A 25,724-nucleotide genomic window follows, 5' to 3' on the forward strand; every position below is an offset into this window, starting at 1 on the left:
AAAAAAAGGTGAAGAGTGCTGAAGAAGGAATTTTAAGACCACAAATTAACAAGGATAATAATGTGTTCCCCCTCCTCAAACAAATAAAGAAAAGGAAATGAGGCTGTGATGATGGGGAGAAAAGATTCCCCTTCCCCTCAAAGTTTTGGAAATGGGAGGGGGGAACAGTCTGTTTTTTTTTTTAGGAGGGTGGAAAGTGGGAGAATGTCACATAGGCAAGAAAAGGAAGGAAAAACCAATGGAGTATTGGCATATTAATAAGAATAAGGCCTTTTCCAAAGGGAGAAGAGCTATAGACTCTGAGGAGGAAGCAGTTGCTTGCACTCCAAGGAATTATGAATCAGAGACATAGGTTGTAGTGGGTAGGTGAGAGGTTATTGAGTAAGGGTCAGAAGAAGAAGAAAAAAATAATGGTGAATAGGGACTCCCTCTTTCGGGAACTCAAGAAGTTCTTTATATACCCATTAACATCAATAGCGAGGAAAGTCTAGAGTTATCAGAACAGATGACAACTCGTCACTTCAGCTGTCTCAGTGAGAGTACAGATGATACTGAGAGATGGGATCTGGGAAAATTTGGAAGAATTAAGAAGGCTTGGGAAAGAAACTAAAGACTTTGGAGGAGGGGCACAGGTGGTGTTTTTCACTTTTGCTTATTGAAGGCAAAGATTACAGAGAGAAAAACTGATTGGGAAATGAAGGCAAGACTACGAAGATGGTTTGAGAATGGAACTAGAAGGTCTGGATTGGGACTTGTAACCAAAAATGACTTGCTCTTGGCAAGGGGTGAATGGTACCCTAACAAAAGCTGGTAAGGGTATATTTGCCAAATGTATCACCAATCTAATCAAAAAGGTTTGAACTAAAAAGGGTGTGGGAAGGAGAAAACTGCCTACATCTAACCTCTAATCAAGCATGCCATAGAGAGAAACTGCAGTGAAAGAACCCTAGTGGTTGGGACACTGAGGAATTCGTAAGACCCCAAACCCAGAAGAGGAGTCTTTAGCCATTGATCTCAAATTCATGTACAGAGATGACTCCAATTTAGGCATCAAGGAAGATGAACTCAAAGTCCTAATTCAAAAAGGTATAGTTAAGCTAATGTATATCCCCCAGATTTTGTGAAATGGAACCAGGACTGGGCTACAGCCAGATTGAATAGGTTCCTTATTTGATTTTGTCTGTGACCATTTGCATCTTGGAAATCAGCAGACACTACTAATAAGGGCTTGGTTTATCATTTTCTTGATTGTCTTAGTTCTGAGGCAGCTAGGAAGACCTGAGTTCAAATCCAAATTCCAACACTTATTAGCTGTGTGACCCCAGGCAAGTCACTTAACATCTGTGTGCCTCAATTTCCTCAACTATAAAATGGGGATAATAACAGCACCTACCTTGCAGGGTTGTATCAAATGAGATACTTGTAAAAGCACTTAGCACAGTGCCTAACAGAGAGCAGGCCCTACTATATAATTGCTAGCTGTTATTATTACTGTCATTATTACTATTATGAGAGTAATGGAGAAAATATTAATAGCGTTAATTAAACTTAAAAGAGTGCTGTGCTTACATGTTTTTTTTTTCTTGGTGTGCCGATGGTTAAACACTTACCAGCACACCCACTCATACAGAACCCATTGGAATATGGCACCTGATATATACATCTTATTCAGACAAAGTTGGATTGATAACAGTTTGTCAAGTCAAGCCAAGTAAAGCTCAGGCAGCATAGCACTGTGCTTTAAGAACTTATATTCAAGTCAACAACTGTTTCCAAATTCATGTGAGAAAATGTAGTGAAGGAGGGGAGACATGAATACATCTGGGTGAACATTAAGTGAGGGAGCAACCTTGGTAATTTTGTCATTACAGTACATTACAAATCACCTTGACAGAAAGAGGAACTTAATGAAGAATTTGTTTAATGAAGTTCATGGGCTAAACATTTACAGGAGTGAGGGTTAGTCAGAAAGAGAAGAAAATCTTAGGGATGGCAATCTGAAGGTACAAAAGGATCCCATTCTGCTGAGGAAAACAAATGAGCTTTTTCTGAAGAGCTGGATGTGGATGCACAAGGAAGTCCCCAAACAACTCCAGTTTTTAAGGGCATGTCCAGGGGATGGGAGCAAGAGCAGGTGACAGAGGAAGGACACAAGACCATGGTACGGCACTCTAAGAACAGCACCAGAATGAGTTGGCAATACCAGCAAAGGCCAAAAAACAGAAGATTCTGGCTGCCGGACTCCACACCAGGATTTGTAGCAGGGCAAGAGTGGATGAAGCAACAGCTAAGCCCCTGAAGGGTAACTCGTTAGAGCCAGTGCAGTATGAATAGAGATGCGTATGCACTCCTCCATCCATTGGCTATACGACATTTGGAAGTGAACTTGAAAGGATAAATTTTATGTAGAAAGTTTTCCCTGGGAAAGCTTGAGCCCACTTTCTCCAGGGATCTTTATGGTATATTAGAGAGATTGTGTCCCCAGGTGTGCTCACTAAATCTTCTTAGTAAAGATTCATCACTACAAGCTAATTGATGGCAAGTTATTAGATGATACTGGGTCATTGGTAGTTAACAGTGGTAGAACACACTAGAATGGGGCCTCAAGTTGAAACCATCAAGGGTGCCCCTAGAATCAATATGGTGGATGTAGCTGGCCTCATTCTGGGAGAGAAAGTTCAGTGGCTAGCTAGATTTCAACAACAATAATTTGTCTTTTTCTAAACTTGTTTAAAACTCAGTTTCTGAAAGGCAAGCAATAAGCCCTTTAAGTCACCTGGTCATACTGAGCACCTACTATGTGCCAGGCACTGTGCTAAGTGCTGGGAAGTCAAAGAAAGGCAAAAGGTTATCCTTGTTCTGAAGGTACTCACAGTCTAATGGTGAAACAACATATAAAAATCGTATACAGAGAACTCATAGACAGAATAAATAAGAGGTGATCCACAGAAGGAAAAGATTTGCCTTAAGTGCCAGAGGGAGAGTAGAGGAAAGGCTCCCTGTCAAAGCGGGAATTTTCATGGCCCCAGGAGTCTCCAAAGGGAAATCTGGTTGGACTTTTGGAAGAAGTCAATCCATTTCCTATAATGAGGCCCACTAAAATTATTGTAACAAAAACATTTTTCATTGAGTCTTTCAGAGCTGTTCTCTATGGGAATCCAAGACTTCCTTGGCTTTGGGAAATGCTGAGCTCCCTCCCTTCACAGAGGCATGAAAGGGAACTTCAGGAATGGAGTCTATCCCCTGACTCTGCTGCCTTCTCCTTGCGCTGTGCTGTATGCCAAGCTGGTCTGGTGAATGCCTAGTGTTGTGTGGTAGACTGGTGGTTTTGAGGATATATTAGCCAATACTGTGCCTTCTACCATCTCATCTCTCCCCATGCCATAGCTCATGGGTGACATAGTGGTTGTAGCACTGGACCAAGGATCAGGAGGGCCCCAGTTGGAATTTGACCTCCAACACTTTCTAGCTGTGTGTCTCTTAGCAAGTTACAAGTCAGCCCCAATTTCCTCATTTGTAAATGGAGATAATAATGTATCTACCTAAAGTCAATGAGTTGGTATAATAAATAGAATTCTGGACTTGTAGTCAAGAAGACCTGAGTTCAAATGCACCCTTAGACACTTACTAGCTTTAGGAGCATGGACAACTCACCCTCTGCCCACCTCAGTTTCCTCACCTGTAAAATGGGAATAATAACACTCAATTCCCAGGGTTGTAGTGGGGATCAAATCAAATAATATTTGATATAGCCTTAAAATGTGATATAAATGCCAGTTGTCATCATCATCATCATCATCATCATCATCATCATCATCATCATCATTATAATTATCACAGAAAGGAGGAATTTGTAATGGTGAAGTAATTCCTAATTTGGTCACATGCCATCCATAAAAGTCCACTTTACCTGGATCACAAATCAGGGACACAGCATGCCTGTCCTATTTGGTATTTTTTTCCTGATTTAAGCCAATATTCTAGAAAGGTGGGACAAAAGCCAGAGAGGAAGGTCTTCATGGGTCTAAATGCACTCACCTACAGTCAGCTGGCCAGTGAGTTGCCCCAGGGCATTCCGGGCATTCAGGGTAACATTTCTGTCAGACTGTAAGACCAGCGGGCTGTCCTGGGAAACATGCAGAAAACAGAGAGGTGAAAAATGAAATCCGAGTCCAAGTATGCTCACAAGATCAACCTTCACTGGGTGGGGCTAGTCTGATGTGGCATGGGGAATAGCCTGAGTCTTAGTTTCCATGCAAGATGACGTAAAGAATCCAAGCACCCCCTGGGCCACCAGCCCAGAAGTGGCATCTTCTCATTTGTTTTTGTTCTGCTAGACTGTAACCTCCAGGAAGAAAGGGCAGAGCCCCACTTTTTTCTACACACATGTCACCCTCAGTGCTTGGCACAGAGTTCCACACACAGTAGATGCTTACTAACTGCTGAACAGTTTATCTTTGCCTTCTTGAAGTGGGCATTTCCACCTGTATGGAGCATGAGGTTAGAAGTGATGATAAAGATAAGGTCCCAGGAGAGACAGTTGGAGCATGGTACAGTGGCTCCAGTGAACTGCAGGTGGATTGTGATATGGAGAAGAAGCCCCCATTTCTATTATGGTGTGTGTATGCATGTGTATGTGAGGGGTGAGGGAAATGTAGTTGGTGGCTGAGGATGTCTGGGCCAAGATGCCTTTGGGCAGTTTTCTGGGTGTGTGAAAGACATTAATGGGAAAAGCAACAAACCTTTCTAATGTGGGATAATGATGGTGGAAGGCCATTCTGAAATGCAGGAATTGAAGAAACAATTCCATTTAATTTGGTAGTGTTTATGAATGATTGTGCTCATCACTGTGCTAGACATTCTTAGAAACAGAAAAGAAAACACAGTCCCTTATACTACTGTTAGCCCATGCTATACATGTAAAGGTCTCTTGAGGAAGTGCTTGATTTAATGAATTTAGAGGCTCATTGACCATGTAACCTAGTGGGAGAGGCCATTTATTCATCAGCAAAAAGAGCCAAATTTGCAAAAAGAAAAACAATGAAAAAGACCTAAGCCATGGACTGTCATGGCCCCACTCTTATATAACCTTACTTAGGGCTTACTGAACCTCACTGGGCTGAACCTCAGTTTCTTTCCCTCTAAGATCCCTTCCAATTCTAGTTTCTTTTCCCACATTTATCCATCTTGTCCCAAATCAGAAAAGGAAGTCTCAAAATTTGAGCCTGGAACACTGGCCATAGTTCACTGACTTACCCAGGACATTTACCGACGCCTATTGATTGTCAGACTTTAACACTGGTGATCTCAGTCATTTATCACCAAATGGTCAATGTTGACATGCAGTCTGGCCTATTCAGTCCAGGTTGGTAGCCTGATTATAGGCATCACCACTTTTTTTTTTTTAATTTAAATTTTTTAATTTTTTCCATATGCTTTTGAGTTGAAAATTTTTCTCCCTTCCCCCCCCTTCCCAAGATGACGTACAATCTGATACAGGCTTTACATTTACATACCCATTAAACATATTTTCACGTTAGTGAAGTTGTAAGTAAAAATTAAAACCAATACAAGGAACCATCAGAAAGATGAAACAAAACTCAACAGAAAGTAAAAATAGGTGAGAGTGATTCGACTTCCATAGTTCTTTCTTTGAATGTGAACAGCATTTGCCATCCTGAGGCCTCTGGAAATGTCTAAGATCCTTGTAATGCTGAGAAGGGTCCAGTTTAACAATCTTAGTCATTGCATAACATGGCTGTTATTGTGTACAAAGTCCTCTTGGTTCTACTCACTTCACTCAGCATCAGTTCATGTAAGCCTTTCCAGGTTTTTCTGAAGTCAGCCTGTTCATCATTTCTTATAGCACAATAGTATTCCATTACATTCATATACCACAACTTGCTCAGCCATTCCCCAATTGATGGGCATCCTCTCAATTTCCAATTCTTTGCCACCACAAAAAGAGCTGCTATGATATTTTTGTACATGTGGGTCCTTTTCCCATTTGTTTGATCTCTTTGGGATATAGCCCTAGAAGTGCTATTGCTGGATCAAAGGGTATGCACATTTTTGTAGCCCTTTGGGCATAGTTCCAAATTGTTCTCCAAAATGGTTGGATCATTTCACAACTCCACCAACAATGTATTAGCGTTCCAATTTTCCCACATCCTCTCCAACATTTATCATTTTCCTTTTTTGTCATGTTGGCCAATCTGATAGGTGTGATGTGGTACCTCAGAGTTGTTTTGATTTGCATTTCTCTAATCAATGATTTAGAGCATTTTTTCACATGACTATAGATGGCTTTAATTTCTTCATCTGAGAACTGTCTGTTCATATCCTTTGACCATTTATCAATTGGGGAATGGCTTGTGTTCTTATAAATTTGTCTTAATTCTCTATATATTTTAGAAATGAGGCCTTTATCAGAAGACTGGTTGTAAAAATTCTTTCCCAATTTTCTACCTTCCTTCTAATCTTAGTTGCATTGGCTTTGTTTGTGCAAAAACTTTTCAATTTAATGTAATCAAAATTATCCATTTTGCTTTTCATAATGTTCTCTATCTCCTGTTTGGTCATGAATTCTTCTGTTCTCCATAGATCTGATAGGTAAACTATTCCTTGTTCTCCCAGTTTACTTATGGTATCAGCCTTTATATCTAAGTCCTGAACCCATTTTGACTTTATTTTGGTATATGGTGTGAGATTTGGGTCTATGCCTAGTTTCTGCCATACTCTTTTCCAGTTTTCCCAGCAGTTTTTTTCAAAGAGTGGGTTCTTATCCAGAAGCTGGGGTCTTTGGGTTTATCAAATAATAGATTACTATAGTCATTGACTACTGTGTCTTGCATATTTAACCTATTCCACTGATCCACCTCCCTATTTCTTAGCCAGTACCAAGCAGTTTTGATGATTGCTGCTTTATAATACAATTTAAGATCTGGAATTGCTAGGCCACCTTCCCCTGCATTTCTTTTCATTAGTTCCTTTGATATTCTGGACCTTTTTTTTTCCAAATGAATCTTGTTATTATTTTTTCTAACTCTATAAAATAATTTTTGGTAGTTTGATTGGTATGGCACTGAATAAGTAAATTAGCTTAGGTAGGATTGTCATTTTTATTATATTAGCTGGCCTACCCATGAGCAACTGATGTTTTTCCAATTATTTAGATCTGATTTTATTTGTGTGAAAAGTGTTTTGTAATTGTGTTCATAGAGTTCCTGGGTTTGTTTGGAGGTAGACTCCTAAATATTTTATAATGTCTACAGTAAGTTTAAATGGGATTTCTCTTTCTATCTCTTGCTGTTGGGCTTTGTTGGTAATATATAGAAATGCTGATGATTTATGTGGGTTTATTTTATAGCCTGCAACTTGCTAAAGTTGTTTATTATTTCAAGTAGTTTTTTACTTGATTCTCTAGGATTCTCTAAGTATATCATCATGTCATCTGCAAAGAGTGATAGCTTTGTTTCTTCTTTGCCTATTATAATGCCTTCAATTTCTTTTTCTTCTCTTATTGCTAAAGCTAAGTTTCCAGTACAATATTGAATAACAGTGGTGATAATGGACATCCTTGTTTCACCCCCGATCTTATTGGAAATCTTCTAGCCTGTCCCCATTACATATATGCTTGCTGAAGTTTTAGAATATGCTATTTATTATTTTAAGGAAGACTCCATTTATACCTATGCTTTCTAGTGTTTTTAATAGGAATGGGTGTTGTATTTTATCAAAAGCTTTTTCTGCATCTATTGAGATGATCATGTGGTTTCTGTTGGTTTTGTTGTTGATATGCTCAATGATGCTGATAGTTTTCCTAATATTGAACCAACCCTGCATTCCTGGTATAAATCCTACCTGGTCATAGTGTATTATTCTTGTGATAAGAATCTACTTGCTAGTATTTTTTTAAAATTTTTGCATCTATATTCATTAGAGAAATTGGTCTATAATTTTCTTTCTCTATTTTGACTCTTCCTGGTTTGGGTATCAGCACCATATTTGCATCATAAAAAGAATTTGGTAAGACTCCTTCTTCACCTATTTTCCCAAATAGTCTATATAGTATTAATTAATTGTTCTTTAAATGTTTGATAGAATTCGCATGTAAATCCATCTGGCCCTGGAGATTTTTTCCTAGGGAGTTCATCAATGGCTTGTTCAATTTCTTTTTCTGAGATGGGGTTATTTAAGTATTTTACTTCCTCTTGTTAATCTGGGCAATTTATATTTTTGTAAATATGTATCCATTTCACTAAGATTGTCAAATTTGTTGGCATATAGTTGGGCAAAAAATTCCTAATTATTGTTTTAATTTCCTCTTCCTTGGTGGTAGCTTCCCCTTTTCATTCTTGATACTAGTAATTTGGTTTTCTTCTTTCTTTTTTTTAATTAAATTAACCAAAGGCTTATCTATTTTATTTTTTTTTCATAAAAACCAGCTCTTAGTTTTATTTATTAGTTGTTTTCTTAATTTCAATTTTATTAATTTTTCCTTTGGTTTTCAATATTTCTAATTTGGTGTTTAGTTGAGGATTTTTAAGTTGTTCTTTTTCAAGTGTTTTTAGTTGTATGCCCAATTCATTAATCTCCTCTTTATACTTTATTCATGTAAGCATTTAGAGATATAAAACTTCCCCTGAGAACTGCTTTCGCTGTATCCCATAGGTTTTGGTATGTTGTCTCAGTATTGTCATTCTCTTGAATGAAATTATTGATTGTTTCTATGATTTGTTGTTTGACCCAATCATTTTTTAGGATTAGATTATTTAGTTTCCAATTATTTTTTTTATCTTTCCATGGCCCTTTATTACATATAATTTTTATTGCATCATGATCTGAAAAGGATGCATTTAATATTTCTGCCTTTCTGCATTGGATTGTGAGGTTTTTATGCCCTAGTACATGGTCAATTTTTGTGTATGTGCCATGTACTGCTGAGAAAAAAGTATATTCCTTTCTATCCCCATTCAGTTTTCTCCAGAGGTCTATCATACCTAACTTTTCTAATGTTCTATTCACCTCCTTAACTTCTTTCTTGTTTATTTTGTGGTTAGACTTATCTAGTGCCGAGAGGGGGAGGTTCAGGTCCCCCACTAGTATAGTTTTGCTGTCTATTTCTTCCTGTAACTCCCTGAACTTCTCCTGTAAGAATTTGGATGCTATACCATTTGGTGCATATATTTAGTAATAATATTACTTCATTGTCTATGGTGCCTTTTAGCAGGATGTAGTTTCCTTCCTTATCTCTTTTGATTAGATCTATTTTTGCTTTTGCTTTGTCTGAGATCAGGATTGCTACCCCTGCTTTTTTTCTTCAGCTGACACATAATATATTCTGCTCCAGCCTTTTACCTTTACCCTGTATGTGTCACTCTTTTTCAAATGTGTTTCCTGTAAACAACATATTGTAGGATTATGGTTTTTAATCCATTCTGCAATCCGTTTCTGTTTTATGGGAGAGTTCATCCCATTCACATTCACAGTTATGATTACTATCTGTGTCTTTTTCTCCATCCTTTTCCCCCATTTATGCTTTTCTTTCTCCTTTTTCCTTTCTCCCCTTCACTAGTGTTTTCCTTTTGACCACGCCTCCTTCAGTCCCTTCCCCCTTTTATTATCCCTTTCCCTTTTCTTCCCCTTTAGTCTTACTGCTGCTTCCCTCTTCTTTCCCCTTTTTCCCCCTCCCTCCTTTTCTTTCCCCTTTTCCCTCCTACTGCCTATAGGGCAAGTTAGATTTCTATACCTAACTGATTATATTATGCCCTTCTTGAGCCAATCTGATGAGAGTAAGGTTCAAACAATGCTCCCCCCCCTTCCCTCTGCTGTAATAGGATTTTGTGTCTTTTCCTGTAATGTAATTTACCCTTGTCTGCCTCCTCCTTTCTCAGTACATTTTCTAAGATCAGATTGATCCACTTATTTGGATCCATTTAACCCACTTGATTAGATTTTTTTTTTCATTACATCAAAGTCAACTAATATCCACCCTCTTTATGTATACTCCTTTAACAAGGTGTAATAACAATACAGTTCTCAAGGGTTGCAAGTCTCATATTCCCTTGTAGGGGTTTAAACAGCCCCCCCCTTATTAACAGCATATTGGTATCCTTCTGTCCCATTTACCTTTTTAAGTCCTTCTTGAGTCCTGTACTTGAAGATCAAATTTTTTGTTGAGCTCTGGTCTTTTTATCAGGAAAGTTTGGAAGTCTCCTATTTCGTTGAATATCCACCTCCTCCCTTGAAAAATGATGCTCATTTTTGCTGGGTAATTGATCCTTGGCTGCATTCCAAGCTCCTTTGCCTTAGGAATATCATGTTCCATGCCCTGCGGTCTTTTAATGTAGAAGCTGCAAGGTCCTGTGTAATCCTGACTGTGGTTCCATGATATTTAAATTCTTTCTTTCTGGCTGCTTGCAGCACCTTCTCTTTCATCTGGTAATTTTGGAATTTTGCTATTATATTTCTTGGCATTGTCAATTTGGGATCTCTTTCAGGTGGTGATCGGTGGATTCTTTCTATGGTTATTTTCCCTTCTGGTTCTAGGACTTCTGGGCAGTTTTCCTTTATGATTTCCTGAAAGATACTGTCCAGGCTCTTTTTTTCATCATGATTTTCAGGTAGTCCAATAATTTTTAAATTGTCTCTCCTGAGTCGATTTTCCAGGTCGGTTGTTTTACTGATGAGGTATTTTACATTTTCATCTATTTTTTCATTTTTTTGTTTCTGTTTGACTGATTCTTGCTCTCTCATAGAGACATTAGTTTCCATTTGTCCAATTCTAGTTTTTAACAGATTGTTTTCTTCTGTTAGTTTTTGTACTTCCTTCTTCAACTGGCCAATTGTGTTTTTAGGGACTTGTTTCTTCAGTGTACTCTTCTGTTAGTTTTTGTCCTTCCTTCTTCAATTGGCCAATGTTTTTTAGGGACTTGTTTTCTTCAGTGTATTTTTTTTCCAACTGGCCAATTGTATTTTTGAAGGACTCTTTTACCTCTCTCATTTGACTATTAAAATCCTTCTTGAGCTCTTCTAAGAAGGCTTTTTGGGCTTCAGACCAGTTCATATTCCCTTTTGTTGTTGCAGATGTGGGTTTGTTGACAATGTTGTCCTCTTCAGAATTTCTGTCTTGATCTTCACTCTTCTCATAATATGAATCTATGGTACGTTTCTTTTTACTCATGGTGTTTCTTTATTCCCTGGCCTTTAAAGAGATTGAGCTCTCCTGCTGGGGAACAGAGGGTACTGACCCAAGCTTCTTGTGTTGGGAGCCTAGGTCTTGGTCACTGGCTTTGTTGCTGGGGCCTCTTATGCTGGGAATTGGAGGCTGTAGGTTTCTGGCAGCTTACCTTGTGTTGGGCTGGAATCAGCAAGGCTGGAACTTTCAGGCAATTCTAGGTTGCCTGCTTTTCCTTTCCTTTAGCTTTCTTCAGCTCCTTTTAGATGGCTGCTGCAGGTGTTTATCTGCCTGGGGCCCCTGCAGTGTTGTCTCCCTCTCTGCTAATGCACGGGAGATTTCTTTGCAGTGGAGTGCTGAGACTCCTGGTGGTTTTCTGAGCTGGTTTCCACCGGTTCCCCCCACCTCACTGAGGCACTCGGAGGTCCAGGTGTTGGTGTTTGCCTGCTCTACCACCTGGGCTTCAGGATTTCTTCACAATTGGAGGCTTCAGCGCTTCTACATCTCACCTGGTGTTGGGTTGGAATCAGCAAGGTTGGGGATTTAGGAATCCTTTAGGTTGTTTTCTTCACCTCCTTTCAGATGAATGCAGCAGGGTACTTATCTGCCTGGGGCCCCTTGTTTTTGCTGAGGCACTGGGAGACCCTTTTGCTGGGCTACTGCACTGCTGCTCCTTGTCTTTCTTCTATTTCCTGTGTTCCAGGTTTTTTTTTTTCTGAGCTGATATTTTCTGGATTTTTCAGAGGTTGATAGGGGAGAGTGAAAGCGACTACCTTTTCACTCTGCCATCTTGGTTCCCAGAAGCGGAACCTCGCATCACCACTTCTACTGGGGCTTTGTGGTCATTATTCTTCTACTAGAGACTCTGCTCTTAACCACTTTTTCCTCTGCATGGCAAGCTCAAAGCTCTGGGGTTGGGAGGAACAACTTAAGAATAGCTCATTCACAAAAAAGATGAGGGGAATCCTTGGTTGAATTATTATGGTCTTTACTGAGTTCTTGAGCCAGCAGACAGTATAAAGATCCAGGCTCCTACATGTTATCGCACAGTAAATGGTTAATCACTTTCCCAATAGTCACACCTATTCTAAAAAAGGAGGGAACATGGATCATGGGAAAGGTTACCTGGGCCTTCACAGCTCTGTCATGGATTCCTCTGCCAAAAGCCCAGCTTCTATCCTTTTCTAGTCACCAAATAAGAGCAGCAATGACCTGAGGTTAAGTCTTCCAATATTTTTTGTCTAGAGACTCTCTTCAAAATCTCTTACAAGGCCAGGGGTTATTCCCTGATTTAAAAGAGAGATTACATCTGCTATATGAAGATTAAAGGGATGTCTGATCCATGAGTGTCCTTGGTGCTTTCATTCAATTTACAAAACAATTATTATTTTGCTAATTCCATTCAACAAGTATTTATTAAGTGATACATGTGTGCCAGGCACTATGCTAGGAAAATGTAACTGTCCCTGTCCTCAAAGAGGTTAAATTCTACTCTGGGGAAACATGTACACAGGGAAGCAAATATACCATCTAAATGAAATAAATACAAAATGATTTCAAGAGAAAATACTAAAGGAAAAGGAAAGCTTCATGTAAAGGTGGAACCTGACCAGAGTCTTTGGCTTTTAAGAAGCTTACCCTCAAATAATGAAGACAAACACACCCAGAATGGAATTTGATGGAAGAAGAGATAGGGACAGTGCAAAGCAGAAGGTCCCAAAAGGTGCTATGGGAAATCTGAGAAGAGAGAGGCCATATTCACCTGGGGGAAGAGGGACACTCAAGAAAGTTTCCATGAAATAGGTGACATGTGAGTTGAGCCTTGAAAGATGAGAGAGACTGAATCAGTTGGAAACGAGGGGTTGAGAAGCTGTGAAATTGTCTCAGGATACTGGCAAGCTAGAGGAAACTTCCTAATAGCAAAAACTATCTGTGATGCTATCAGTTCATTCCAGGCATAGGGGATGCTCATGACTGGATAGGGAGGGAAGTGAAGGTGACAGAGAAAATACTGAGAAATCAAGGGATACATGATGAGGGTAAAAGCTGGCACTGGAAGAGCAAGTAAGTGGGTTAATGGGAAGAAGAGAACTTTTTTGTCAGCCAGAGGAATCAATGTAATTACAGCAGTTTTGAGCTAAGAATGTGAATTCTCCAGTGAGTGGCTGGTACAAAATAAAGCTGAAGGTTATGGGAGTCGAATAGGAATGACTCTAAAGAAAGTTGATCCTTTATACAATTATATGATAATAAAACTGAAAATGAAAATGAGATGAAATGTATGAATGGTTACAAAAAATAAAAGGCCCAAATTAACAGAACAAGAAATATAGACTTTAAATAAACTTATCTCACAAAAAAGAAACTGAACAAGTCATAATGGTACTCCCAAAGGGGGGGGGAAGAAAAGAAAAAAAGAGGTTCAGAAGGATTTAAAAGTGAATTCAAAAACTAAATAAAAATTAATTCCCATTCTACATAAATCATTAAAAAAAAAGGATAGAGTGAAAAAAAATGTTAGAAGCAGATTCTTTCTATAAGACTCAAGTGATCCCAGTTGCTAAACCAGGGAGAGATAAAGCAGAGAATAAAAAGATATAGAAAAATATCTTTATGAATACAAGGGTAAAAATATTGAATATTGGCAGAGGGGTTGTTATAACATAATAAAATAAGCATACACAATGACCAAGTCAGATTTATAGAAAAATGAGGAATTGATTCAACATTAGTAGAAATTTCCAAATAAAGTTAACATACACTCTTGATACTTGGTGATTTCCTGGGATAGGTGAGAATGGGAAGAAAAATATGTGAAAGTATGACTTAGGAGAAAGGAATGAAAGAGACTAGAGACATATAGACTACATAGAAATTTCACATCTCTATAGTATGAATGTGTTCTTTAGAAAATGAATTGTTAGATATAATTGGGAAAAAAATAAAATTTTCTTCCCCACTTCCCCCCAAAAGAAAATGAATCATTAAGAGCGTGACTGTAGAGCATCAAATAATATTCAAAAGAATGAAATTGACCCCAAAAGATGTATTACTAATATGTGAGTTATCTCTAATTCACCTAGCTTTCTGTATAAAGTGACCATCTATTCATCAGTACTAAAGACCAGAATTTGTAAAAATAAATAATAAAAAAAAAATAAAATGAGCAATGAGAAAAAGATACGGTGAGCAAATAAGATTTAATTTTGATTTATTTAAACAATTTATTAAAAAAAAACACAAAACATTGAGAAGTGGCCCACAGAATTGACATTAACATCGACTATAATTTCACCCAGAAGTTAAGCCAATGTAACTTACCTGCCTAAATAAGGCAATCAAAAAGGACAGCTTAGCAAACACCTGAGTTATTTGCTCGATGAAGAGCGAAATGGTTACAAAAGGCAACAACATATTAGACTATAAACTTGTTTGTGAAATCTTATGAGGATAATGAATAATTATGACTACCGTCATCTCACAAATCAGAAAGAAGAAATGAGAGTTAAAAAAACAACAACTAAAGAAAGCTTGGCAAGATATTCAACTAAATAAACTCATCCCAAGGGTATTCAAGGATGAAAATAGAAAGAGAACTACAAACTGAAAAAAAAAAAGAAATCAGTTGCATAAACACCTCCCATCTGAACCACCATCTCAGTCTTTGTCTATTAAAGAGAATTGAACCACCACACTTGCAACCTAACATCACAGTCCCTGAGATACTTATGCTGATAGTAGAATTGGCACTAAAGAGAACAAAGATGGGCAAAATAGCCAAACTGGATCAAATATAAAGAGAAGAGATCCATGTTGAAAGCACTGCAGTTATGAGGACATTGAGGGACTGATTCATACACTCAGTAAAGGAAGGGAAAATATCAAAGGAATGGGGGGCAGGGAGGATTGGAAATCTCAGACCTTATTGGTATCACAAAAATGAAAAAAAATGCTGGACAAAGGAACATTAATGTCTACCAACCTATATGTCTACTCTCTTATCTATTCAAAATCTTTATGAGCATTACCTGTATGTGAATTAAAAATATTAGGAGGAACAAGTAGATTTTCAGAAACAATATTTAATTACCATCTTGAAATTCACTGAAGGATGCAGAGAATATAAGACCCCATTAGGTTAGAGGGAGAAGCATTTGAATTGGCACAACAAAACACCATCTCACTAGCCCTTTTACAATACCGCTGCTCCTACCTATACATCAAAACCATTGAGCTTCCTTTGAGGGATCAACATGAGCTTCATGAACTTTTTTTACATTTTGATACCTGCATTTTATTGTAAATGGTTTCCTTTGAAATCCTGTGCTTTATTTCATGCATCTAAAAGCATGATTCTGATAAGGAATGTATGGGTTTAACTCCACTCCTTCCAAACCGTGGGGATAAGGGCAGAATGAAGGATTCAGTCTAGAGACACTAGTTTGGATAAGTACAGGCTATGCCAAGAGGAAGTATAATACAGTACCCAAGAATGTCAGAGATGGAGGGAATCTTAGAGATCTTTGAGTTCACAGTTCACATTTTCCATTTTCCAGAGGGGAAAACTGAGGCAAAGGGAAGAAAAATGATTTTTCCACGTTTAGATCGGTAAGATGCAGCTCTCCATACTCTGAAACATTGATACTAAAGAATAATGCCTGTGGATTAAGGATTATCTTTCTTCCAAAAGAGGAACAATTGTATTTGATTCTGGAATGAATTACTGTCCACTCCTAACATCTGAGATGCACACTTTTACATGCATACACACATATACACTCACACTCAGTCTCCCACTCATGGAGTTGCTCTAAAAATTATCCACCCAAATGAATATCATAGTCTGGACAACAAGCTTTCTTCATATGCCTGGTATTTCCAGAGAGGATAATTAGGAGGAAAGTCTTTTGAATGAATATTGGTCTCATTTAGGAAGCTCTGCAATGTTCCATGAATTGATGCAAGCAGTATGGAGGAAAAGACTGGGTTGGATTGCAGTTGAGAAATTTTAAAATATTTTTAATGATGTGAAGCAAAACAAAGAATTATCTTTTTAAACACAAATTTTTCAGGTGATGTTATTTCCCTGAGAAACATGAACTACCACAGCCTCCAAGAATTAAGGTAAAAGGCCACAAAAGGGCAATGGATAGAGGCATGGTGGGTGGGAACAATCCAACATATTATCAGTAAAAAATTACTTAGGGAAAGTGACATAAAATAGCAAGTTCTTAGAGAGATGCATGAGCACCAGTGGAGTAGAGTGGTCATATCATAAGAGTAAGAAAATAGAGATAAAATGTCCATGTGTTTTACCAACAGCTATGCAAAGAACCTAAATGGTATCAGCATTATGGGGCCTCTGCTCTCCAAAGTTTTTTTTTTTTGGGGGGGGAAGAGATGTAAATAAAAGAAACACACAGGGATAGGTTAAGATATTTGCTCATAGATGACTGCATCTATTCAGTGATGACACCATAGATTCATGGGAGGATCAAAATAAAAAAAAATTCAAAACAATTTCATAGCTCTGAGCTGATAGATTGACTCCTGGACTCCAGCCAAAGTTCATTTGTTCATTAGTTCATTCCATCTCAATAGTGGTAAAACACAGACCAAATGTTCTCAAAAGGCAACATTTCCCAGTGTCATGAAAATTATATGTGACAGTTATTATTCCCAAGGGAGCAAAGCTTTTTTTAAGAACTTGTTGAGAATTTTATTTGTTTTAGCTCAAAGGGTGTGCATAGGTTTACTGAGCATTGACTGAATCAAATGCTGCTAAATTTATTGTAATATATGCCCATGTACATGGAAAGCCATGAAGACTAGTTGGCAAATAAATAAATATTTTTTCAAGAGCTGTGTCAGGAGCTGTGCTAGACCACAGAGATACCAAGATATAAATGAACAAGTCTTTCATCTCCAAGAATTTACAATATAATTACAGATGTTCAGTATCCATTTCCTTCTTTAAAAAAATTGTTATGAAAGAGGTATAGAAATATTACAGAAGACTTTGATGGAGGGAAAACAAATTTAGTAATAATGACCATGAATGTAAATCATCTTATCTTACCCATATGATTGAGGTTAGTGGCAGAATGGATTAAAGAGTAAAATCCAACAATTTCTTCCATATAAAAAGATATCCTTAAAAATATAAAAATCCATACAGAATTAAAATTAAGGGTTGGAGTAGAATTCATTTCTATTCAACTCAATTAAAAAAAAATCCATGCTGGTATGGTGTCATTCACAGTAACAAAAACAAATAGATATGGTTAAGGTAGATAATAAAACTATATTATGTTTACTCAAGATGTTAAGTCAATTTTGATGTTAAATCTCCATATGAACTGAATGGAATGACTTTTAAGTACCTAAAATAAAAGCTACTGAATTACAAGAAAATCTATATAGTAAGAAAACAACTGTTGGGCACTTCATTAACCCTCTTTCAGACTGAGCTAAAAATCTAACTCAAATATAAGCAATAGAGAAATTAAGGATCTCAACAGATTAGGGGAAAAAAACCTACATAAACAAGGATATATAAACCTTGGTGATTAATGAAAGGGAATCAAAGAGTACACACACACACACACACACACACACACACACACACACACACACATTTCAACAATATTAAAGTACCTTTGAAAACCAACAACAAAAAACAATCTTTTCATGGGCATAAAAGACTCATGAATGAGTGCGGAAAGACATACATGTTAAATATGCTGAGTAGATTGTATATCAGTGGGAATTGCAGTCATTAAGGACAATGAGAAGAAAGCTTTAGAACTTAAATGTATGATAAATGTGGTTGTTAATGATCAAACTTCAAGCATTTATTAAGTACCTACTATGTGCTAAGCACTGAGAATACAAAACCATAAAAATAGCCCCTATCAGAGAGAATACAATTTTCCCTGAAAAAATTCTATTTATCATAAAAAATAAGTGTCATTATAAGAAAAACTGATTATACTAAAAAAAGAAAAAAAATTACAGTTAGACATATCCAGTTTTACAGTATGCAGTTTGGATACTTTTTTAGTTTTCTTTTAAAAACATTTTTAATAAAATAATAATAGCTGACATTTGTATACTGATTTTAATTTAATTTAATGATTTATAATTATTACCTCATTTGATCCTCATAACTAGCCTGGGAGGTAAGTGCTATTATTATCCCCATTTTACAGAGGAATCAACTGAGACAAACAGAGGGTAAGAGACTTGGCAGGGTGATACAGCTAGTAAGTGTCTGATGCTGGATTTGAACTTACTTCTTTTTGATTCTAGGCTTGGTGTTGTATTCACTGTGCCACTTAGCTCTCTCTTAAATACAAAGACTATTTTTTTCCAGTATGAAGTTATCTCCCTCTCCATTCCCTCTCTTACTCAATGAGAAGGTAAGAAAAACAAAACCTATTACAAATGTATACAATCATGCAAAACAAATGTCTACATTAGTTATAGTCCAAGAAAAGAGCAAGAAAAAGCAAGAAAGAGAAGAAAATAGGCTTGCATTTGCACTTTGAGTCCATCAGCTGTCTCTCTGGAGGCAGGTAACATGTTAGGTAATATCATGGAACCTTGGAACTCATATGAGTAGGTGATTGTGTGGATCAGTAACTAATTCTTTCAAAGTTGATTATCTTTATAATATTTTTGTTATTATGTAGATTGTGCTGCTGATTCTGCTCACTTTACTTTGTATCAGTTCATACAAGTTTTCCAGGTCTGTTTGAAACTATTTTCATCATTTCTTACAATGCAATAGTGTTTCATCACATTCATATACCACAACTTGCTTATCTACTCCCCAATTTATGAGTGTCCTTTCAGTTTCCAATTCTTTGCTACCACACAAAAAAGAACTGCTATAAATATTTTTGTAAAAACGAGTCCCTTTTCTCTCTCTTAAAAAAAAAACATCTGGGATATAGACATTGTAGCAGCATTGCTGGGTCAAAGGGCATGAATGATTTTGTAGTTTTTTGGTCATAGTCCCACATTGTTCTCCAGAATGGTTGGACCACTTCATAGCTCCACCAACAGTACATTAATGTGCCCATTTTCCCACATCCCCTCCAGCATCTGTCATTTTCCTTTTCAGTCATATTAGACAACCAGATGCATGTGGGGTGGTATCTTAGAGGTTGTTTTAATTTTCATTTTTCTAATGATTAGTGATTTAAAGCATTTAGGCCTTAGTTGCCAGCATACATATTTTTTAAAAGAGATAAAATGAAATGCTGATGCACTGAGAACACACACACAAAAAGAGAAGCAGCAAATCATGTACTGTATCTCAAAACAAACACCAAATGGAAATCCTGACTGAAAAATTAATGAAGATCAAAGAAAATTGAAAAAGAAAAAGATTGGTCAGATAATAAAAACTAAAAGCTATTTTAAAAGACTAGTTAAATAGGTAAGTTTTTTTTTTTTAAAGAGATAGGAAAGCCAAAATGTAAAGAAAAATAATAACTGGAGCATTGGCTACAAAGCAAATAGAAGTGAGGAAAAGAATCAGAAAATATTATACCTAGTTATATGCCAGCAAAACTAAAAGCATAAATAGGTGGATGAATATTTACCAAATAGAAACTAGAAAAAGGAACTAAGGAATACATGATAAGCATAATACATAAAAAACATAAGCAATGGTTTTCCTCAAGAGAAATAAAATAAGCCAAAAGCAAACCCTTAAAGTGGGCATGTGAATCTAAGTCAATTGGAATTATAGGGATTTACTCTATGCTGTTTTGTTTTTTGTTTTGTTTTTGGTTAGAAAAAAAAAAGAAGTAACTTTTCCAGATTGCGTCTATGAAATCAAGTATGATCCTGATACCCACAGCATGGAGGAATAAAGCTGAGAAAGGAAACTGTTGAACTAAGCATCCCCAAATAATACAAATATTGACAAACTTATCAACCCTAAAATCACCTAGACTGAAAGTTCAGTATGGCCACGTGAGATTTACACCAGGAGGGCAAAGCCAGATAATATCAGGAAAAACTTGTTTGTTCTGTTTGTTTTTTTACTAGACTGATAATGTTACTGGGGTAGGAAAGCCCTGGAGAGGAAATTCCAATTGCCAGTGCAGACTGGCAATTGCTCTGCAAGTTTAAATGTTGCCTGGGAAATGAGAGGTTCAAGGATTTGCCTAGGGTCATACAGCTAGCATGTGTCAGATGTGTGATTTGAACCCAGTTCTTGATTCTAAGGTCAATTCTTTATCTATTATACCGGACTTCTCTTATTGAAGAGCTATGAATGTAACAAAACATATGAACAACAAATACAATCAAATCACATTAGCAATGAACACAGAATAGCCTTTATTTTCAAGCAGCAAGATTGATTATGGTTATTACCCCTCTTTAGCCATGTTTTCTCTCCTCTAAATAGCACCTACTATCATTCCTTATTAGCAGGTGTCACTGTAGAAATGTTTCTTGATTGCATGTACCAAGAGCTCTGAGTCCTGTCCCTTGCCACCAGAGGAAGGGCTTCTGGTCAAACCCTCTACTCATGGATCAGACACTGGGAACCAAAAATATCTCAGACCTTAGTTATTTTCCATTGTAGTACATTGCAGGGCACCCAGATCAAATTAAACATTTACTTATCTGTTGATTGTGGGCAGAGATTACTTTGTGTAGTGATCAAAGATAAATCTAGATACTAGAAGACATCTTCTAAAAAGGTCTCTGTTTACTCATTTTCTCTGTATTCCAATAGTTGCTTAGAGATGTCTTCTGTAACTGATAGACAAAGTCCCTGTTTAGTATGGTAAGGATAGAATATCTATCTGTCTGTCTGTCTGTCTGTCTGTGTGTCTACCATCTATCTATCTATCAATCTATCTATCTATCTATCTATTCTATCTATCTATCTATCTATCTACATATCTATTTGTCTATCATTTATACGATTTAAGAGAGAAGCCATATTTTGGTGGGAAGAACAGAAGAGACAGAAGACTCCAACTCCAGTACAGGTTCTGTTAGTTAGGAGTGGTGGAACTACTGGTTAGTCCCTTCTCCTCTTTGGACCTCACCTGAAAAATGAAGGCATTGTCTGCATGATCTATCCCTTTCAGTGCTAAGATGCTATGAAGTCGCCAAATTATGTAAGAGGGTTTTAGAGGATTGTTAAATTGTGGTATAAAGAACATAACAAGAAGTTAACAGGAGGAATACTTTTGGAGTGCCAGGAATGAAGCAAATATAGTGAATCAGTCAGTACAGAATCTTGGCATGGGAAGGGGTTTAAGAAATCATCATGTACAATCCTGACCGAGACAGGACTCCCCATCCAAAGGCCACTTGTGTTTTTTTAAATAGATTAATCACTACTTAATTTGATTTAAAAAAAATACCAAATTATCAGTATCAAAGTTGAAAAAGGTAACTTCATGACCAATGAAGAAGAAATAAATTATTAGAAATTATTTCACTCAATTACATGCCAATAAAATGACTAACCAAATGAAATGAATATTTACAAAAAATATAAAATGCCCAGATTAACAAAATAATAAATATAAAATGTAAATAACCTGATCCCAGAACAAGAAATAAAATGTAAATAACCTGATCCCAGAACAAGAAATTGAACAAGACATAAATGAATTCCCAAAAGGAGAAACCACAGGGCTAGATGGGTTTTGAAGCAAATTGTAGCAAACATTTAAAGAGCAATTAATTATAGTACTACAAATGCTGTTTGGAAAAAAATAAGAAAAGAAGGGGTCCTACCAAATTCCTTCTATCATATAAATATGGTCTTGATACCTACACCAGGGAAATCCAAACCAGAGAAATAAAATTAGAGATTGATTTCACTATTGAATATAGTGCAAAAATGGAGAGTAATTTATTAGCAAGGAGGCTACCTTAACATACTTCAAAGGTTACAAATATGGCCAAGTTAGAGTTACACTAATAACGTGGAGTGGCTTCGATACTAGGAAAAAGCTAGAAGCATAACTGACCATATTAAGAATGAGAACAATAAAAATCAACAGATACATAGAAAACTTTTGACAAAATACCATTCCTATTAAAAACATTAGAAAGCATAGGAATAAATGGATTTTGACCTTTGACCCAGCAATACAATTCCTGAATGTATAACCATAAAAGATAAAAGAAAGAGGAGGAAAAAAATCTTAGCAGCTCTTTTTTGCAGTAGAAAAGAATTACAAACCATTAATTGTGGGAATGTCTGAACAAGCATATTAATGTGATGGAAGGCTCTTATGTTCTAAGAAATAATGAAGGGGATGATTTATGAGAAATGTGGGAAGACATAGTAAAGTGAACAGAAACTGAAGGACATTTTACACAGTAACAATAATATTGGAAAGACAAACAACTTTGAAGGTCTTAGGGACTCTAATTAATGCAATGACTGAACATGATTCCAGTGATCAGTGATGAAGTATGCTACTTACCTCTTGACAGAAAGAGGAGAGTGTCAGAGGGAAGACTGAGGCCTATACCCAGGCACAGAGAAGCTCCCCTCCACTTGGACATGGCCAATGTACAAATCTGTTTTACTTGACTACACGTTTGTAACAGGGGCTTTGATTTTCTTGTTTTCTCAGTTGGGGGGAGGGGAAGGGATCAAAAACAGAGTTTTGTTGATTGGAAAACTAAAATAAAATACAATGTCACACTGAAAAGAGAAAGTTTCATAATATGATGATTCTAGAAAGTTTCCAATGACACATAAAAAACATCAAGGGCAGCATCATGGAACCTGCTGTGCAGAGATGGGTAGGCAGTCAAGTAAGGGGCTAATGGCCATCTCTAAAGTGTTACTGGAAAGCTTTATTTTTGTAGGTGTGATGTTCACTGATAACATTTTGTCTCAAGTCAACATTAGATGGATTTGGACAACAGTCTCTGTGTACACTTATCACCATCAAGTCATAAACTTGGAAGGAATCTTGGATCTAGACTAGGGCTCAAACTGGGCCTTGTGTCTTGTTTCTGGGTCTCATTCTCTCTCCACTACATTTCTCTGCGGTGTCACAGTAATATCAGAATTGATGTTAATCATTTTGATTAATTTCACCAAATATAGAATGGGTTAGAGAGAAACTGGCAACTTGGTCACTGGGCAGTTTTACTTACTTTAAAAAAAATCAGACGGATTGGGAATAATCAATTTGTGTTTCTCAGAGAAAGGAGATACTGGGTAGTACATTTTGGACTCAATTGAATTGAACTGAATTGACAGCTTGAAACTGGGATGGTCTTTATTTGTCCAATGGCTGCTTCTTTCTGTTTCATTCTGCTCTGCCCAGGACAGTAAAGGTCTCTTATATTCCCGTCCCTGTGGGCAGGAAGAAGTATATGGGCAAATGCTAAGAGTCTGCATTAAACAGTAATTAGGTGAGTGAATCAGTCAATGATTAATCAACAAACATTTATTAAGTATTTACTATGTGCCAAGAACTGTGCTAAGTATTATAGATATAAAAAGAGGGAAAACCCAGTCTCTGCCCTCAAGAGATGTAATCAAATCGGGAAGCAACATGCCAACACATATATACAAAGCAAGCTGTCTATAGATTACCAGGAAATAAATAACAGAGGGAAGGCACTGGAATTGACAGCAGTTGGGGAAAGCTTTCTGTAGAAAGTGAGAGTTTAGCTGGAACTTAAAGAAAGCTGGCAGGGTTAATTTTCAAAGTGGAGGAGGGAGAGAGTTCCAGGCATGGAGGACAGCCAGAGAGAATGACTGGAGCTGAGAGATGGAGTGTGTTGCTTATGGAACAGCCAGGAGCCCAGTGTCACTGGACTGACAGTCTCTGGAAGGGATTAAGATGTAAGAAGACTGGAAAAGTAGGATGGGCAAGTTATGAGGGATTTTTATGCCAAGCAGAAGATTTTGTATTTGATTCTGGAGGTAATAGGGAGCCACTGGAGTTTATTGAGTAGGGGAGTAACATGATCTGACCTACATTTTAGGAAAAATCACTTGAGTGGCTAAATGGAGAATGAACTGGAGTTTGAAGAGACTCAAGGCAGGCAGACCCTCTTCCCCTTTAGCCATTGCAGTCATCCAGGTGTGAGGTGACGAGGGCCTGCACCAGAGTGCTGGCAGTGTTAGATGAGAGAAGGGGGAATATTGGTGAGATGTTACAAAGGTGAAATCAACAGGCCTTGGCAACAGCTTGGGTGTGGAGGCTGAGAGATGGTGAAGAAGCTGGGATGGCTCCTAGCCTAAGGGATTGGAAGAACAGTGTTGCCCTTTACAATAATAGGAAATGTGGGAGGGCAGAGGGTCTAGGGGAAAGGACAATGAGTTCTGTTTGAGACACATTGAGTGTAAGATGTCTTCTGACCATCCAGTTTGAGATGTCTGAAAGGTAGTTGGAGATGCAAGATTGTGGGTCAGCAGAGAGACGGGGGCAGGTAGACTGGAGGATCACTGGCTTAAAGATGGTGGTTAAAGTCATAGGAGCTGATGAGATTACCAAGTGAAGCAGTTTAGAGGGAAAAGAGAAGAGGCCTAGGACAGAACTCTGAGGCTCTAACATATAGTTAGGAGGCATGGCCTAGGGAGGATCCAGCAATGGAGAGAGAGAAGTCCCATAAAGAGAAGGAAAACCAGGAGACAGGATGTCCTGAACACCTACAGAGGAGAGAGTATCAAGGAGGAGAGAAGGCCCAACAATGTCAAAGGATACAGAGAGATCAAGGAGAATGAGGATCAGGAAAAGGTCATTGGACTTGGCCCCTAAGGTATCATTAGTAACTCTGGAGAGAGAGCTTTTAGGGGAATGGTAAGATTGGAAGCTAGATTGTAAGGGGCTGCTGTTGTTCAGCCTTCATTTTAGAAGAGGATTAATGACATCATGAGTGATGTCTTGACTTGTATGTGAATTGGCAGAGTGTGCAAAGTCATCAGCCTCACTCTTTCTTCCGGGATCAGCAAAGTTCTGTGGCAAAGAAAAAATCAGATCACTGGTGATAGTCTGGGATGCAGTGGGTGACCTTGGTGTCTTCTGTGTCTGCCCAGGCTCCCCATGCTCCACATCTCACAGTGCCTGCTTCAGCTGTCTTCATGGTCATCAGAACAAATCATTCTCATTTGCCCATTCTGCCAGGGGAAGTCTTCTCTTGCTTGTTCAGGGAGGACTAGTATCTCTGGTGTGAGGGCTGTCAAGCTTTTTTTAGGTCTGCTCATCTACCTTCAGTGTCCACCTTCACCCAACTCTCACCTGGGGCTCCAAGAAGCTGCAGCATGTGCAGTGGCCACAGCTTGGTCGAACCATCTTGACAGATGGGCCAAACCAGGTTGAAGGTAACTGACAGGCTTGAAACCCATCAATGAGTTAGGGGAATGTCTTCCCTAAGCAAATGAAGCATGTAAGGGATTAAGAAGAGAGTGAGAAAAGAAGCAGAGGCACTGATTGTAGATGGTCTTCTTGAGGAGTTTAGTTACAAAGAGCAGAGGAGCTACAGGATAATAGATGGTGGATATGGCAGGATCAAGTGGGAGTGTTTT

General features: G+C 37.7%; 1 protein-coding gene across 1 annotated transcript in view; it reads right to left on the bottom strand.

The window, feature by feature from the left end:
- SGCZ (sarcoglycan zeta) overlaps nt 1-25,724 on the bottom strand; it is a 541,542-nt gene that overhangs the window by 24,981 nt on the left and 490,837 nt on the right. The window contains exon 5 of the mRNA XM_078148100.1: nt 4,039-4,126. Coding sequence (XP_078004226.1) covers nt 4,039-4,126 — 88 coding nt within the window. The remainder of the gene's footprint in view (nt 1-4,038; nt 4,127-25,724) is intronic.

This window comes from Phascolarctos cinereus, unplaced genomic scaffold, assembly GCF_003287225.1.
Source record: "Phascolarctos cinereus isolate Bilbo 61053 unplaced genomic scaffold, phaCin_HiC Scaffold_9;HRSCAF=440, whole genome shotgun sequence".
In the NCBI taxonomy this organism is placed as follows: Eukaryota; Metazoa; Chordata; class Mammalia; order Diprotodontia; family Phascolarctidae; genus Phascolarctos; species Phascolarctos cinereus.